General features: G+C 44.0%; 1 protein-coding gene across 3 annotated transcripts in view; it reads right to left on the bottom strand.

Moving 5' to 3' along the window:
* Positions 1 to 15,776, bottom strand: part of LOC147022143 (fibronectin-like) — a 332,507-nt gene that overhangs the window by 220,693 nt on the left and 96,038 nt on the right. For all 3 annotated transcript variants that reach the window (XR_015061076.1, XM_085892763.1, XM_085892764.1), the window contains exons 13-14: positions 13,034 to 13,123; positions 7,772 to 7,951 (exon numbers count right to left, since the gene is read on the bottom strand). Coding sequence is in view for 2 of the 3 variants with exons in the window: in XM_085892763.1 (XP_085748889.1) it covers positions 7,772 to 7,951; positions 13,034 to 13,123 (270 nt within the window). In the remaining variant the exon portion in view is untranslated. The remainder of the gene's footprint in view (positions 1 to 7,771; positions 7,952 to 13,033; positions 13,124 to 15,776) is intronic.

Here is a 15,776-nt window from a genome sequence, read left to right as displayed (position 1 = left end):
CGACCTTTATTTAGACATCGTAACCCACAACTTCTAAGTGAAAATCAAATTAAACAAATTTCAGAAAATTAATTAAAAATACAAAACTAGCATATCTTGATTGGATAAGTATCCACCACCCCCCCCCGCCCCCCCCCCGAGTTAATACTTGGTGGAAGCACCTTTGACAGCAATTACAGCTGTGAGCCTGTTGAGTCTCTACCAACTTTGCACACCTTGATTGGGCAATATTTGCCCATCCTTCTGTACAAAACTGTTCAAGCTCAGTCAAGTTGCATGGGGAACGTTGATGGACAGCAATCTTCAAATCATGCCACAGATTTTCGATTGGATTGAGGTCGGGGTTCTGACTGAGCCACTCAACGACATTTATCTTTTTGTTCCTCAGCCACTCCAGTGTAGCTTTGGCTGTGTGCTTCGGGTCGTTGTCATGCTGAAAGGTGAACTTCCATCCCAATGTAAGCTTTCTTACAAATAAAAGGGCAGCAGGTTTTCCTTGAGGATTTTTCTGTATTTTGCTCCATTTTCCTTTCTATCCTGACAAGTGTCCCATTCCCTGCTGAAGAGAAACACCCCCATAACACAATGCTGCCACCAACATGCTTCACAGTAGTGATGGTGTTCTTTGGGTGATGTGCTGTGTTGGGATAGGGGGAAAATGATATATAGCACAATATCTCAAAAAGTTGTGTACGGATTCAGATGAACTTTGGTTGACAGGTTGGGTGTGTGACCACGACGAATTGATTCGATTTTGGTGAAGATTTGAATCCAGATCTGAATACGAGAATTATTTAATTTTTAATGTGATTCTTCACCATTGAGAGATAGGCCAAAAATGATGTTATGTAGTACTGTATAGCATATTTCAAAAATGTATTGGGCCCGATATGTTCTCGTGGATCAGGCATTATGTCGCAGAGGTATGCGCTCTACTGAGTGCCCTTCACGTTTATAATTGCTGTTATGAAGGGGGTGGACACTTATCCAACCAATATATTCTAGTTTTGTATTTTTTATTAAATTTCTGAAATTTGTGGAATTTGTTTTTCACTTGGAAGTTGTGGGTTATGATGTGTAAATAAATGTTTTAAAAATGTGATTTGATGCAATTTAATTCCAGGATTTAAGGCAACAAAAGGTGAACATTTTGAAAAGGGGGGGGGGGGGTGTTGACTTTCTACAGGGACTGTATATCCATCAGGTCAGGTCAAGGTCAGGTCAGGTCAGATCTGTGACCTGCTACAGGTACCATGTAAACCTGTACTAACCTGTTCCATGGTCGGGTTGTCGGCGACTAAACTGTCTCCCTCACCAGGTTTTCTGGTGAGGAGGGTGTTTGGATATAGACACCCAGCAGGATTAAAAACAAAACATGTCAAAGGGCGGAGGAGCTCCTTGTGAGCCAACGGCCATCCATATCTAGTGCCCAACTGTGTCTGCGAACGTCCTCCTGCAGTTGGGTTACTTTTTTATTACGAGGTTGGTGGCAGGATTTGCACTCCGGCCACTGTAAAACCCTTCATTCCGCAAAACACACAAATGCAAAAAAATCTGAAAACCCACTCCGTGGGAGTACCTCCTGTGCAGCACCCCTTCGCAGGGCAGCTCACCGGATGACGGGATTGGGGCAAAGCCTTCGGGACCCCCAATCTTTGAGGAAAGGAGGGAAACCACGGGGAAACCTCCCTGGGTCAGATTTCGGGAGAGTGTGTCGGAGTGGTGCTGAGGTGTCGTCCACCAGACAGCAGTCTCCTTGGGTTAACCTGAGGCGGTCCCTTCAGGTGGGTGCCTGGAATGTCCTATCCCTAAGAAAGGATGATCACCTCTCTCTGTTATCATCTGAGCTGTTAGCAACTCTAAAGCTGCACCTTAAATCCTGGAGAATGGTACCATCCCAGCCGAGGCTGGATGTTGGCAAGCTCAAGGATGAGAGAGTAGCTGAGGAGTTTGCGAACAGGCTGAGTGGACATTTGGGGTGTCTGGGTGCTTTGGGGGGTCCTGAAGAGTTATGGATTACCTTCAAGACCACCGTCCTTGATGTTGCCGGTGGATGTATTGGAACTCACCGCAGGGCAAAGAAGAATTTTGTCTCTCAAGGGACACTGAATAGCATTGACCAGAGTCGCAGGGCCAGGCTGAATGGCAGAGCTGAGCTGTTCAGGGAGCTGAGGCGTAAAACTGAACGTGCACTAAGGGTGGACAAGGAGGCCTATGTGCGAGGAATCTGTGAGGGGGTGGAGCATCACCTGTGGACAGGTGATTCTCGTCCCGCTTTCAGGGGAATTCGCGCATTGCGTTCATCCAACCCCATCCCTCGGAGCACTTCATTTGGAGCAGAGAGTGATAGGCTCTTGACAGAGGAGTCTGAAGTGAAGGCCCGCTGGGCCGGTTACTTTGAGCGGTTGTACCAGGCTGATCCACCAGCTGTCAAGTTGGACGTCAATGGTGTTACAATCCCTGTTGCTGACCCTCCAATCAATTGTGGTCCAACTTCGCTTGTGGAAACACGGGCTGCGGTGAACCGGTTGAAACAGGGCAAAGCTCCAGGGATCTGTGGCATCCATGCTGAACTTCTCAAGGCTGGTGGAAATGCTGCACTCGTGTCATTGCATGCAGTTTTGTGCTCTGCCTGGAAAACAGGCATCATCCCAACTGATTGGAAGAGGGGCCTTGTTGTCCCTCTCTGGAAAGGGAAGGGTGATCGCCAGGACTGCAACAACTACCGAGGGGTGACGCTGCTCTCAGTGCCGGGCAAGGTCTTTGCTCGGATAATTCTTGATAGGGTTCGCCACCATCTGCTTGAGCACCAGCGTCCAGAGCAGTCAGGCTTTACACCAAAGAGGTCAACGATTGACCGTATCCTTGCTCTTCGGGTCCTCACCGGACGCAGATGAGAGTTTCGGCCGGGGCTGCTTGCAGCCTATGTTGATCTCTGTAAAGCGTTCGATTCAGTGAATCGGGATGCCCTCTGGAGGATTCTTGGTCTTCATGGGGTGCCACCAAAACTGATCGATCTGATGTCTGAACTCTACTCTGGTACTGAGAGTGCTGTGAAGTGTGGTGGTACCATCTCTGACTTATTTCCAGTTGTTACTGGAGTTCGTCAGGGGTGTGTTCTGGCCCCCACACTTTTCAGCACTTGTATGGAATGGGTTTTAGGGAGGATGTCGGAAAGATCAAGCTGTGGTACATCGTTTGGGAATGTCAATATCTCGGACCTTGATTTCGCAGATGATGCAGTCATCTTTGCGGAGACATTAGATATCCTTTTGGGGGCCCTTGAGGTGCTGAATGAGGAGTCGGAGCCGCTGGGATTACGGGTTTCTTGGGTCAAAACTAAGATCCAGGTTTTCAATGACATCTTGGATGCTGCTGTCCTGTCTGTATGTTTGTGGTGAGGATGTTGAGGTCGTGGAGAGATTCACTTACCTTGGCAGTGATATTCATGTCTCTGCTGGCTGTGAGTCAGAGGTCAATAGACGTCTGGGTCGGGCCTGGGGAGTCATGGATTCACTGGATCATGAGGTGTGGCGCTGCCGGTACCTGTGCGGGAGGACGAAAGTCCGAGTCTTCAGGTCCTCGGTGCTTCCAGTCTTGCTCTATGGATGCGAGACTTGGACTCTGACCAAGGATCTGAGACGGAGACTTAATTCCTTTGGTACCAGGTCTCTTCGGAGAATCCTTGGCTATCGCTGGTCAGATTTTGTGTCCAACGAGCGGTTGCTGAGAGAGACTTGGATGAGATTTGTTACCTGCATAGTCCATGAGCGTCAGTTGCGGCTGTATGGACATGTGGCTCGTTTTCCTGACGCTGATCCTGCTCACCAGATTCTCTCAGCGAGGGAGTCTCGTGAGTGGAGGAGGCCAATGGGCCGACCACGTGCCTCGTGGTTGCAGCAGGTTGACCAGCATCTCAAGGAGATGGGAATGGGCCTGGCATCTGCCTGGGGGAAGGCCAGACGGAGGCCCCTGGAGTACCAGTGGAAAGTGGACGCAGCGACGCGCTGTTCTGGCACATGCTCCCATACCTGACCCCTGTATATCCATATTCCTTAATTTATTGTAGTTATTATTGACTCACACTTTGTTTTAAAAGGGTGTATACATACATTTGAGAGAAAGATAAAATTTATGTGAGCAGTCTGACAATGCTCTGGAGTGCATTTACAACAATGTTGGAAAAGGATCAGCTGAAACATAATCCACAAACTAATTAAATCAATCCCAAATAGAGTTGAAGCAGTTCTCAAGGCAAAAGGGGTCACTGATTTTGATTATACGTAAAGACAGATTTGATTTTTCCGATTACAATAAGTGTTGTTTTATCTGTAAGAGTTCATGGAAATCTCTTGAAAGTGCTTTTGGTGTCATAGTACAATGATTTATTTCATCATCAGATCTTAATAAAATTCCGACTTGAACACACACCCAAATGTGTGTGTGTACATAGATATATAAATATATATCAAAACATGTGGGGTTTGATGAGCTCTCCCCCAATCTCCATTGGACATTGTCACATGTTTATGTATGTATATATATATATATATATATATATATATATATATATATATATATATATATATATATATATATATATATATATATATATATATATATATATATATATATATATATATATACACACATACATATCGGAAAATTACACACCCATACTAAGAATCAAACCCAGGTCCTCTGATGAACCATACCAGTGCTCTGTCATCTGAGCTATCTGGGCAACCCACAGGAGAAGGAGAAAATTCTCCGACATATCGAGATGCCACTCTCTTTCTCCTGCTGCTTCTGGGACACTCACTGCCAACCATAGGAGCAGTGACCACCTGTCCACAAGAGGGTCTTCCCCCATGGGGGACAATTCCATGACCATTATTATCCCCCACAGGGGTGTTGTTTGATCGCCTGGAAGGGAAGGAGCTTTGGAGAGATGTGGATGTTGTATCTGCCATAATCCCTCGTTTAGGGACAGCATCGCTCATGCCATACTGCACGATCAGCCTGCTCAAGCCACCAGTATGGTAGAGAACCAGAGACCAAGTTGTGCCTGCCACAAGTCCTTGCCTGTCGTGTTCCCCTTCATTGTGAGAGTCTGGTAGTTGTTGGTATCGCTGGGGTTCGGCCTTATTTATTTTGCACATACGATTGCATGTCCCATCATCCCTGTTTGCGTCTGTCAACCACTTGATCTGTTCAGCATTTCTTATAGCACCGGTCTCCCTCATATTCTGTATTCTTTTAAAATAAAAACATTTTAAAACGAAGAAACATTTTCCCGCATTTTGCCTTGCACGTGTGAACGTTTTCAGTTTTGGCTTTCATTTGGCAGTCCTTAGGGTTTGTAAATGGGAACAAACAGTACTAGTGAGAACACAGTGACTTTAAGATCATTTCAGCATCTGCATAGGTCTTAGACCTCCATCTCAGAGTGGCCTGGGTTAACGGACCCCTCTATGACACGGCATTACTATTGCTAGCTTCTAGTTTATATCCAATGCAACCCATCCCACCATGTTTCAATAATTTCTCCAAATCAGATTTACTATTTACTTGCTACAGCAAAGGAGCTATTTGTCAAACAAACAGAGTTACAGAGGTATATTGGTTAATCCTCAGGATAATTATTCTCTCTGGTCATTTAATTTTGTATGGAGCCTGTGGCTGCTGGTTGCATCATTGCTGGGAGCAGAGCTGTGCTGCTGATGCACCTGCCCCTGTAGGTTAGGGCAGGAATTTGGAATTTAGCCAGGGTGCAGGCGATAGCTCGCCTCTTCGTGAAGGACACCGTGGGATCATGAACGTGCACCAACTCATGCTGGCAGACGCGACACTCAGTTTAAAGTCCATCCAAGGGACGGCACACACATTGATGCCTCGCCTTGCCAGGAAGACATCAGGTTGACAGTTTATGGATGGGTCGAGATTAAAACCCAGGCTAGATGGCTCAGAGGTGAGTGTGCATACCTCCAGAATATCCTGTCAGCTCCTTCTCGTGGTAAAGTTCAATTTGTAATTTGTACATTAACATTTTAGTCTGATGTTGGGTTAACAGATAAGGTGGCTAGCTTAAGATCTTAGCATCCTGAGTTTGAGCCCTTTTTGTTCCATTGAAGTAACACCAGGTGGGTTGACTCAACCTGTATCTTTCTGAGGTTGGCAAAATGAGTACCAGCTTCCTGGGGTAATACGCCATTCGAGTATCCTGCATTGGAGTGGCGACCCATTCAGAACTGTACTCCTTCACCAAATGAAACTGCCTTGGTAGCCCGATGCACCTCGCGGTGTGAAAAGAATGGTTATTGTTATTACGTTGACAGGTCCTCTGATGACAGGTTCTCCAAATGAATATTACTATCCTCACTTATGAAATCCAACTTTCTCTTTTGTCCTTCCAATTGTCCTCGTGGCCGACAACATTACATTACTTCTACACACTAGGTGTGTAAGAGATAGTTAAAGAAAATGGTGATTTCTGTGTGTATAGTTAGCTCAATGATGTAGTCTCTTACGCTTGCTTTGATAATTCTGCTATGAATGTAAATATGCCATCATTGGGCATCGAAGGGTAGTTTCCCATTGCCATAAGATGGTATTTTATTATGTAGTCACATATTAATGTATTCCAGACCTTTCTCCATCATCTGAGTGAACTCTCAGCCTTGAGGCAGGCTTAACATTTGAACTTCATCTGTGTATCAGCTCTATATTCCTGGTTCACACTTGCCATGTTTTGAGATAATCCACTCAATGTGGGTTGGTTTGAGTGGGAATCATGGTTGTCGTGTGTGTAGCGACAGATTTAAGGGACGTGCCAGCAATGGATGAAAGGAGAGCCAAGATATTTCTGGTATGAGGCAGCAGAGGGTTGAGTCGTTTGGGGTTCTAGAGAGCATTCGAGGGGAAAGGAGTCACATTCAGCTTTTGGAATCGATTCATCTAACAGCTGCAGAGCAAAGCAACACATGCTGCATCCTAAACTGAGCACAAAGAGAGTGGTGGTAGTTTTGGATTGATGGCGTTTCCATCTATCTTTTCATGTGTGATTCATACTGCACCATTTTACACACGGCCGATGCCCTATGGATCTTCCTACGGCATGAACTGTCACTTAATGGGCTGTGGTCACCCTCAGGGATTTTCCGCTGCACTGACGTTCTACAAACATCATGGGCTGACAATGGTCAACTTTCCTTCGCCTTGCCCAACTCACTCCCTGATCACTCCGACTATCAGCACCTCCCATCAGGTCTGATTCCTGTCATTGTTGTTTTTCCTTCATTCCACCCCAATTTAATTTTATTCCTTCTCCCTTGTCCATTTAGATTCCCCTGTTGACCAAATAGCATTATAATGAGTGATTGGTTATTTATTCACCTGTGTGATTTAGTGAAAATGTTGTTCCACACTGTATTTGGCATCCTCAATCTGAGATATTTTTTACTGGTGTCATCTAACCAAAATGGCTGCTCTCCTCCCCTCCCCCTCCACAATATGTCTGCCTTTCCTTTCTTATAAAGTTCCAAAGTTTTTCCAAGAATTTCTGAAAAAAATATACCAAAATCACAATCAGGAAAAACAAAATAAATAAGCAACAGCAAGCATAAAGCAGATTTTGCAGCAAGGGGACCATGATGTGATAAAAGGACAAGAGCAATAAGCAATACAGTTAATACCATTTCTCGATGAAGTTGTCACAATTATTTTGCAATAAAAAAAAATATATCTGTGCTTATTGGGATAAAGATCTTACCAAGCGTGCGAGCTTGGAGATTCAGCGGGTTGCTTTCCTCGTCCCCATACAATGCAACGAGGCTCACATTGTAAAGCTCTCCAGGCCTAAGCTGTGACAGCATGACTGAAGAGGCACCAGGATGTAACATCAGCTCCAACTTCTCACCTCCAGCACTTGGTAAGTAGATAATTTCATATGCTGGGGAATGAAAACAATTACCATCCTCAAAAAGAAACTAAAGGTGAATGCACTGTCCAATGTATACAAGGCAGTGATTACGCTGGCCTAATCACTTTGGAAGGTCAGACCAATGAAGCCAAGATTATCTCAAGTGGACTGAAAGGAGGTTTAAAGGAATCCTCACAGACCGTGCATGAAATAATTTGTTTGATGCAAAGTACATTGGACATACCATATAGCTTGTGGCCTATGCGTTGCATGAATGGGAGATTACGGTGTGCACGGTTCGTGCCGAGATATTACGGGTTGGTTTGGTGTGTGTGTGTGTGCTGAACGTGATTGCCCTGATAATAAAAACCAAGGAATCACCACATATTGTATTAACGATCCCTTACTTTTTGTTTTCTACACTCAAAATAAATAAATAAATTATGGAATAATATGAAAATAAAACCTTGATTTTATTTTTTTCTTCCTATTGTCCTTTTCACCATTGGAGTCTCCCCATCTCCTCACAAACAGGTAAATAAACATTGCCACCACCATTACTATGATAACATGGAGTACCAGTCTTAAGGCCCAGTCACACCTTGACGTTTTAGCCAGCAATGGCAACGTATCAAAATGTATGTAAAACGCTGGCGTACACTGAACTTTTGATGTTTTTTTTAAAGACTCGGACGTATTCATAACGAGTTGGTCGTATGCATAACATATTAGTAATGGACAGAACGTTTCATTGTCTTATAGATAACTTATACCAACGAATGCTGAGCTTGTTGTCAGCCTTCCCAACCTATGCCCAACGATAGTCTAACTTATACATAACGCGCTGCACGTATCGCCGACGATGACGTGGCGTAGCCTATTAAAAGGCTGCCGCACAATGATTCAAATCATAACCGCCGGAGAAATGGAAGTGTCAACATCGCAGTCACACCTTGGCGATCTTGCCAGCGTATGCCAACCTCTGAAAATGAGTCTAAAACGCTGGCGCACGTTGAATACGGTATGGGTAAGTTTGGTATACGTGAATAGAAGGCTAAAGTACGCTATCATACGTCGTAGTAAGTGGAGTACGTCTTGAAATTTTAAACGTGTTAAACATTTTACGACGTACTTGTCGTATGCCTCACACTTTCCGCATGCGATGGGAATAAGTTGTACGCACGATATGCGATCGTTGACACACGTCGACAAAAGTTACTTGTAAGTTAATCATAAGTCGAAACACGTCAATGTAATGGTTAGTGTCAGTGTTCCAGACTCCCTGGTTTTTTTTGTTTTTTTTTCTTCAGTATGACGGTGATGTTGACACTTCGATTTCTAGTGCGGTTATAATATAATATAATTAATAGGCTGCCGCTCAACAATTTAAATGATAACCGCACTAGAAATCGAAGTGTCAACTTCATCGTCATACCGAAGAAAAAAAACAAACAAACAAAAAAACCAGGAAGTCTGGAACACTGACGCTAACCATTACCTTTACATGTTTCGACTTACGAGTACCTTACAAGTAACGTGTGTGGACGTGTGTCAACGATCGCGTAACGTGCCTACAACACGTTACTTATAGGTTAGAAATAAGTTTCGGGTACGCTAAACATTACCTCGACGTGTTTCGACTTATGATTAACTTACAAGTAACGTGTGTCGACGTGTGTCAACGATCGCGTAACGTGCCTACAACTTATGGCCAGCCTAGCGGAACTTGAGTGTTATGCCGGCATACGTCGTAAAATTTCAAGCATGCTAAAATTTGAGGACAACCAAAAAGTACAATGATGAAAGCCAGCGTACTACGACGTATGGCAGTGTTTTTCAGCGTGCTCTCAGTGTTTGCAAAACTTACCCATAACATATTCGACGTGTGCCAGCGTTTTAGACAATTTTTTCAAAAATCAGCATAAGCTGGCGAAAACGTCAAGGTTTGACTGGGCCTTTAGTCAAGAAGAGTGACAGACCAGTGGAGAAGGCAACAATGGATTATCCCAAACAGGAGTTGAGAAAGCATAAGTTTGCAGCCACGAGAAACAAGGTGAGGCTGACATTTCAGTATTTATACACTTCAACCCCACCTGAGACATAATGTCTTCGACCTCAGACATTCAATGACATCACTTCTCCCTTGCTCCTCCCGCCTCCTGACCCATCACGGCTCACCCTTGCCCTCTGACATTTACTTACGTCCTCTCTCCATTTTCTCATAATTCTTCCTCGACCTGCACTTCATTTCTTTGCTCTGATAAACGGTAATGCCAAAAATGTCAGCCTCACATTTACAATGCGGTAAACTTACACTTTCTCAACTACTGTTTGGGAAAACCCATCATCACTACCATTAGAACCATACCACTAATTAGGAGTGGCTCCAAACTCACCTCCAAGTAAAATGCACACATCAATACTTGTCAGTTTCCTCTAGAGAACTTCTTGTTCTTCTTTCGTATGCAGCACAAGGCTGTGAGGTAGCATCATTGGCTGAGTGTATGGCTGTGTCAATGATGCAATGCCCTCTGTAGGTCATGGCAGGAATTTGTAATTTGTTCATGGTGCTCGCTTACTCTTAGCGAAGGACACCGGGGGATCTGTAATGTCCACCAGGTCCACAGCAGATGGGACGTACAGTTTAACGTCCATCCGAGGGACAGCACAGACACGAATGAATCACCATGCCTTTGAAACACCTGGATGATACACAGCTTAGAGGTGAGTGTGCGTGTCTTTCAGCCACCCTGCCAGCCCTTTTGTGCAAACTAAAAAAACAGGAAATATTTTAAATCTCAACTGTATGTCAGGCAAAAATATCAACAGACTTCCCAATGCAACACGTGTCATATTTAGGGCAACAGTTACCACATTTGGTGGTGCAATGGTTAGAGCATCTGCTCTGAATCTGGGAGATTGGTGGTTCAATTGGTTCAATTCCTACCCTGGCCGAGCCATACCAAAGACTATAAAAATGATATGTGCTGCTTCCTTACTTGACAGTTGACACTGCATTTAAAGGATAGAGCATGCACAAACAACCAGTGGTTGGCATCCATGGGGATAAATAAGTTTCTGCTTAAACTGCCCTGCTTAATGTGGAGTGACAAGTGACATCATAAATAAGATGGAAACACCGTGGGAAGTTACGTCATTCCACAAAGCTTAGTGGCTGTGTTTGTCTGAAGTCAAGTCCAGTGTTGTCTCACGCATATCTATGCATGTGCACGTGGAATTTGCATTGCAACTCCTCCAGGAGCCTGAGACTTTTATGAGCATGTAAAAACAAAAATGTTTCAGGGTTGCTCACGTGCATTTTCATCATCAGTTCCTGCTTTGTGCCAATTTTAAAACATTTTGCAAGACACATCTCACTTCTGGGTGAAAGACACATGCCACCAACTGCACAACAAGTGATCTGTAAAATTTCCGTTTATTTGATTTTTTTTTCTTCACAATAACTTAACGTCTTTACTGACTTAAACAATTAACACACCATTCTTAGAAATACCCAGAATGCTTTGGGCAGCTGTGATGTCACTCCACAGAGGAATGGCCAGATGTTTCCTCGACCGCTGCAAAATGTTCGGCAACCAAAAATTAATCTACAATGACGTCAATCAAAAAGTGCACCTTATTGTTGGACCACCTTATGAACTCAGGCATCGCATATCCTCTGAGAAACTCACTACAAGCTCCAATAATGGCAACATCAAGGTTGCATGTACTACTGATATAGTGTTAGTTACCAATTGTCACCTTAGAATCAAAAAGTTCTAACTAACAAAGGTTTAATTGTCAGATAGAACCTTTTGATTCTAAGGCACCGCAATGACGTAGAGAATTTTAGGACCCATTAGTATAGCAGCATGGCTGACAACCAACAATAACCGTGTAAGCTTTCTAAGGCAGTTGAGTTGAGGCAAAAGTGGAAAGAAGTTGTCAAGAAAACCTGTAAGACATTCAGGTCTGTTTTAACAATGCAAAATAGAGGGGGAAACGTATCAAAATATAAGTTCATCTTCATTCTCTGTTTTTGGCTGAAGATGACAGTACAACCCACAAAGTCAATCTTTACCTCCACCGCTGAAGGTGAAGGAGGTTATGTTTTCACCCCTTTCTGCCTGTTTGTTTGTTTGTTTGTTTGTGTGAAGGATATCTCAACAAGTTGTGGACGGATCTGAATGAAATTTTGTGGACCGATTCAGTGTGTGACAAGGACGAACGGATTAGATTTTGGTGAATATCTGGATCCGGATCCGGCTACTAGAAGTTTTTAAAGCGATTCTTAACCATTGAGAGAAAGGGCCAAAACGATATATAGCACGATATCTCAAAAATGTATTGGGCCCAAGATGTTCTTGTGGATCAGGCATTGCGTGGCAGAGGTCTGCGCTCCACTGATTGCCATTCTCATTTCGAGAGATGTTTTTCTTTAACAGGTCAATTTTATATTGGATTAGATGTTTTCCCACCCTACGGGTGGGGATACCGTTTCATGTTGATTTGCTGAGGACAGGGCAGAGCTTCGACTGCGTACGCATATTTACCCAAAATTTGCACCTGCACCATGCAGTGTTGTTAAGGAGAGGGGCCGAGCTTTCTGTGCAGCCCTGCTGAGGAGAGGGGTGGAGCTTGCATCAAGCAAGCAAACTCGGTTTTACATACAGTATAAGATACGCTGAGATCGAACTACAGTATTATATATATATATATATATATATATATATATATATATATATATATATATATATATATATATATATATATATATATATATATATATATATATGCAGATGAAGTATATCAAACATTTGAAACATTAGGTCACTGTAGTTTATAAAATCATTTGTTGCGAAGTTGATCAAGCGCTGAAGAACAAGATGGACATGAGCTTTCGGGTCCAGTCAATAATACAGTACTCATGAATGTTTATACAAACAATATCTCCCACTTAGCTTCTGCTGATATGGAGTGTTCACAATCTTTCCTATATCTCATCAAACCGAAAAGAATGTCAAAACAAATTAATCCTAATAATAAAAAATAGCGATGCTATCCAGACAGTAGATGTACTTGAACCATGCATAAGTGACAGGGAAACATTACCAGTGACCGAAGCATCAGGGGGTGTCCATTGTATGGAAATCTCAGTGTCTGACTCCTGAATAACCTTGGCATTTGAAGGAGCTTCAAATGCTGCAAACACAATAAGGCTCAAAGTGGGTACCTGTCACAAACATGAAAATGTTAATGAAAGAAAACATTGTGTTCATTATGGATTTTAAGAGGCAACAATTACCTAATCTGATGAAAACTCTCTCTCAAAAAAAAAAATATAATAATAATAATAATAATAATAATAATAATAACGAGCTGAAACCCCGTCACAGACGGATTCCGTTCATTCAACCACCCTCACCAGCTCACACACACTTGAGGGACATGGACTGGACAGGGTGTGCTTGCCCCCACCTACTCATCCCCCACCCCTGCCCCATTCCCCCCACCCCTGCTCCATTTAATTTGCTTACCCCCGCCCAAAAATGTAATTACCCCAGCCCCACCTCTTCATCCCCGCCCCCGGTCTCTTCACTCCTCACCCCCATCTCAACGAAAAGTGTTTATTCTGCTTCAGCGTTGAAAGTTGACTATTGCCACTATGCGCGATGCACTCTTACAGGTACGAAGTTTCTTTCAGTCCAGGTCACAGTACCGAGAAAAACGTGACACGACCGCTAGGAGGAGCAAAAAATTGGTCCTTCAGTATTAATATATAGATAGAAGATAGAAGATACAGTAGACGCCACTTTATAAATCCACGGTTATAAAATCCAGCCGCTGATTGTGACCAAAATGAGTTGGAACGGAATTTTACATCGAGAAATCCGCCGTTTAATAAATCCACCTGCTTGGCACGTGCGAGGTCTCAACCTAAGCTTGATGTAGTATGCGCTGCTGCAGAGCGAAAAAAAAAAAAACAACAACAACAGCAACTGGTGACGGACTTCGAATCCCGCCGCCGCTCGAATCCCTCCGACCCCGAATCCCAATAGCCAAGGGAAGAAAGCGACGACGAACCCGAGCCGATGCCAACAGCGGCAGAGATGCGGACGGCACTCGCCAAATTGGACAGGGGATTGCAGCTCTCAGGTTTTGCCCATCCCGATTTCCGCCACGTGACGGATTCAATAAAGGAACATTTGCGCAAAACCTTCTCTCCCAAGCAAGCGACCTTGGAGAGATTCTTTTGAACAATCCCCTTGTCACCGTTTGATAAATCAATGTTTTTGTAGCATAAAGCAGTGTTTAACGACATTCGCTTTTTGTCTTATCTATCCAGTAGGTGGATGAAAATAGGTTCTCCACTTAATAAATCCAGCCGGTTAATAAATCCAAACGGCGTGGTCCCATGGTGGATTTATAAAGCGGCATCTACTGTACAATGTTTCTTGTTACATTTTTTGTGTCAAATTCACATTCTGAGGTAGTCACCATGTGCAGAAGAGGGTTTTACATTGCAGACGCTATTTTCGAGTGGAATTACACCTCTCAGCGGTAACGGTCTGTCGACGACAGACGTAATGACGTCGACAGACGTAATGACATCAGCGAATGACGGATGATGTCATGACGTACTGACACCTCTCAGCGGTGACGTCACACGTCGCCGTGTAAACGAATGTAAAACGAAAAGTGTTTATTCTGCTTCAGAGTTGAAGTTTGACAATTGTCACGATGTGTGATGCACTCTTACAGGTACGAAGTTTCTTTCAGTCCAGGTCACAGTACCGAGAAAAACGTGACGCGACCGCGAGGAGGAGCACAAAATTGGTCCTTCAGTAATAATATATAGATAATAATAAAAAAGAATCTCTTACAATGCTTCATCTTCCTCTTCCCCACACGTGTGGTTCTCATTACAGGATTATAATTCAGTACTCTTCTTCTATTTCAACAGACTCCTCTCAATTCGACCTTTCCCTCATACCTTGCTGAAAAAAATCCACCTGTTACAGCGTTTCTTCTCTCCATTCTCTTAATTCGCCTTTTTGCATCCATCAAGAAACATCATTAATCGCATTTCTGAACTAAAAAAATTTAAAACCCCAGTTTGCTATGAATGTTCACTCACCCACTCACCCCTCTCATCCCTCCATCTCAAAGCAACCATCACACTCTTCTCCCTCCAAGCCTCCCCCTCACCTTTTTCCTTCAACTCTCCCTACTCACCCTTCTCCCACCATTCACCCCCTCACTCACCATTCTCAAAGTTGCCCCAACCCTCACATCCACAAAGCTGCCTCCTTCCCCTGCCCTCTAACCTTCATCACATCACTCCACCTCCTGAAATCCTCAACTGCCTTCTGCTGACTCTCTTCCCTCCCCCACTCTCCCCAAGCACCACAGAGCCTTTTTTCCTCCTCATCTGGCTCTCTCCCTGAGCTGTTCTGCAATCCCCCACACTCTTTCAACAACTCTCTTTACCTCCCCCGCTCCTCCCTTGTCTTACCCTCCCCCCTCCCATCCTCTGCACCCTAAGCCTACTCTACTCCCTCTTCATTAACAGTGTGGACCTCAAATATCCGGGGCTTTCGCTCAAACTTAACAGATCTTTCCATACAGGTTGCTACTGACAAACCAGACATAATCTGCCTAACAGAAACTTTCCTCACCCAAGACGTGTCTGACTCCCAAGTATCTCTCCCTGGTTACTCCCTCCTCCGGTATTACAGACCTGAGCCTCGTACCTGATGGAGGAGTTTCTGTCTTCATCAAAGACTCTATTCCTCACTCTCCATGCACTGCCCTCACTCCCCCACACCCACAGGAATACCTCTGGCTATGGCTT

The sequence above is a fragment of the Eptatretus burgeri genome, chromosome 8, assembly GCF_056783735.1.
Source record: "Eptatretus burgeri isolate ZD-2024b chromosome 8, Ebu_testis_v1, whole genome shotgun sequence".
Taxonomy (NCBI): Eukaryota; Metazoa; Chordata; class Myxini; order Myxiniformes; family Myxinidae; genus Eptatretus; species Eptatretus burgeri.
Note: the sequence above shows the minus strand (reverse complement) of the source record. Positions and strands in the feature narration are given on the sequence as shown.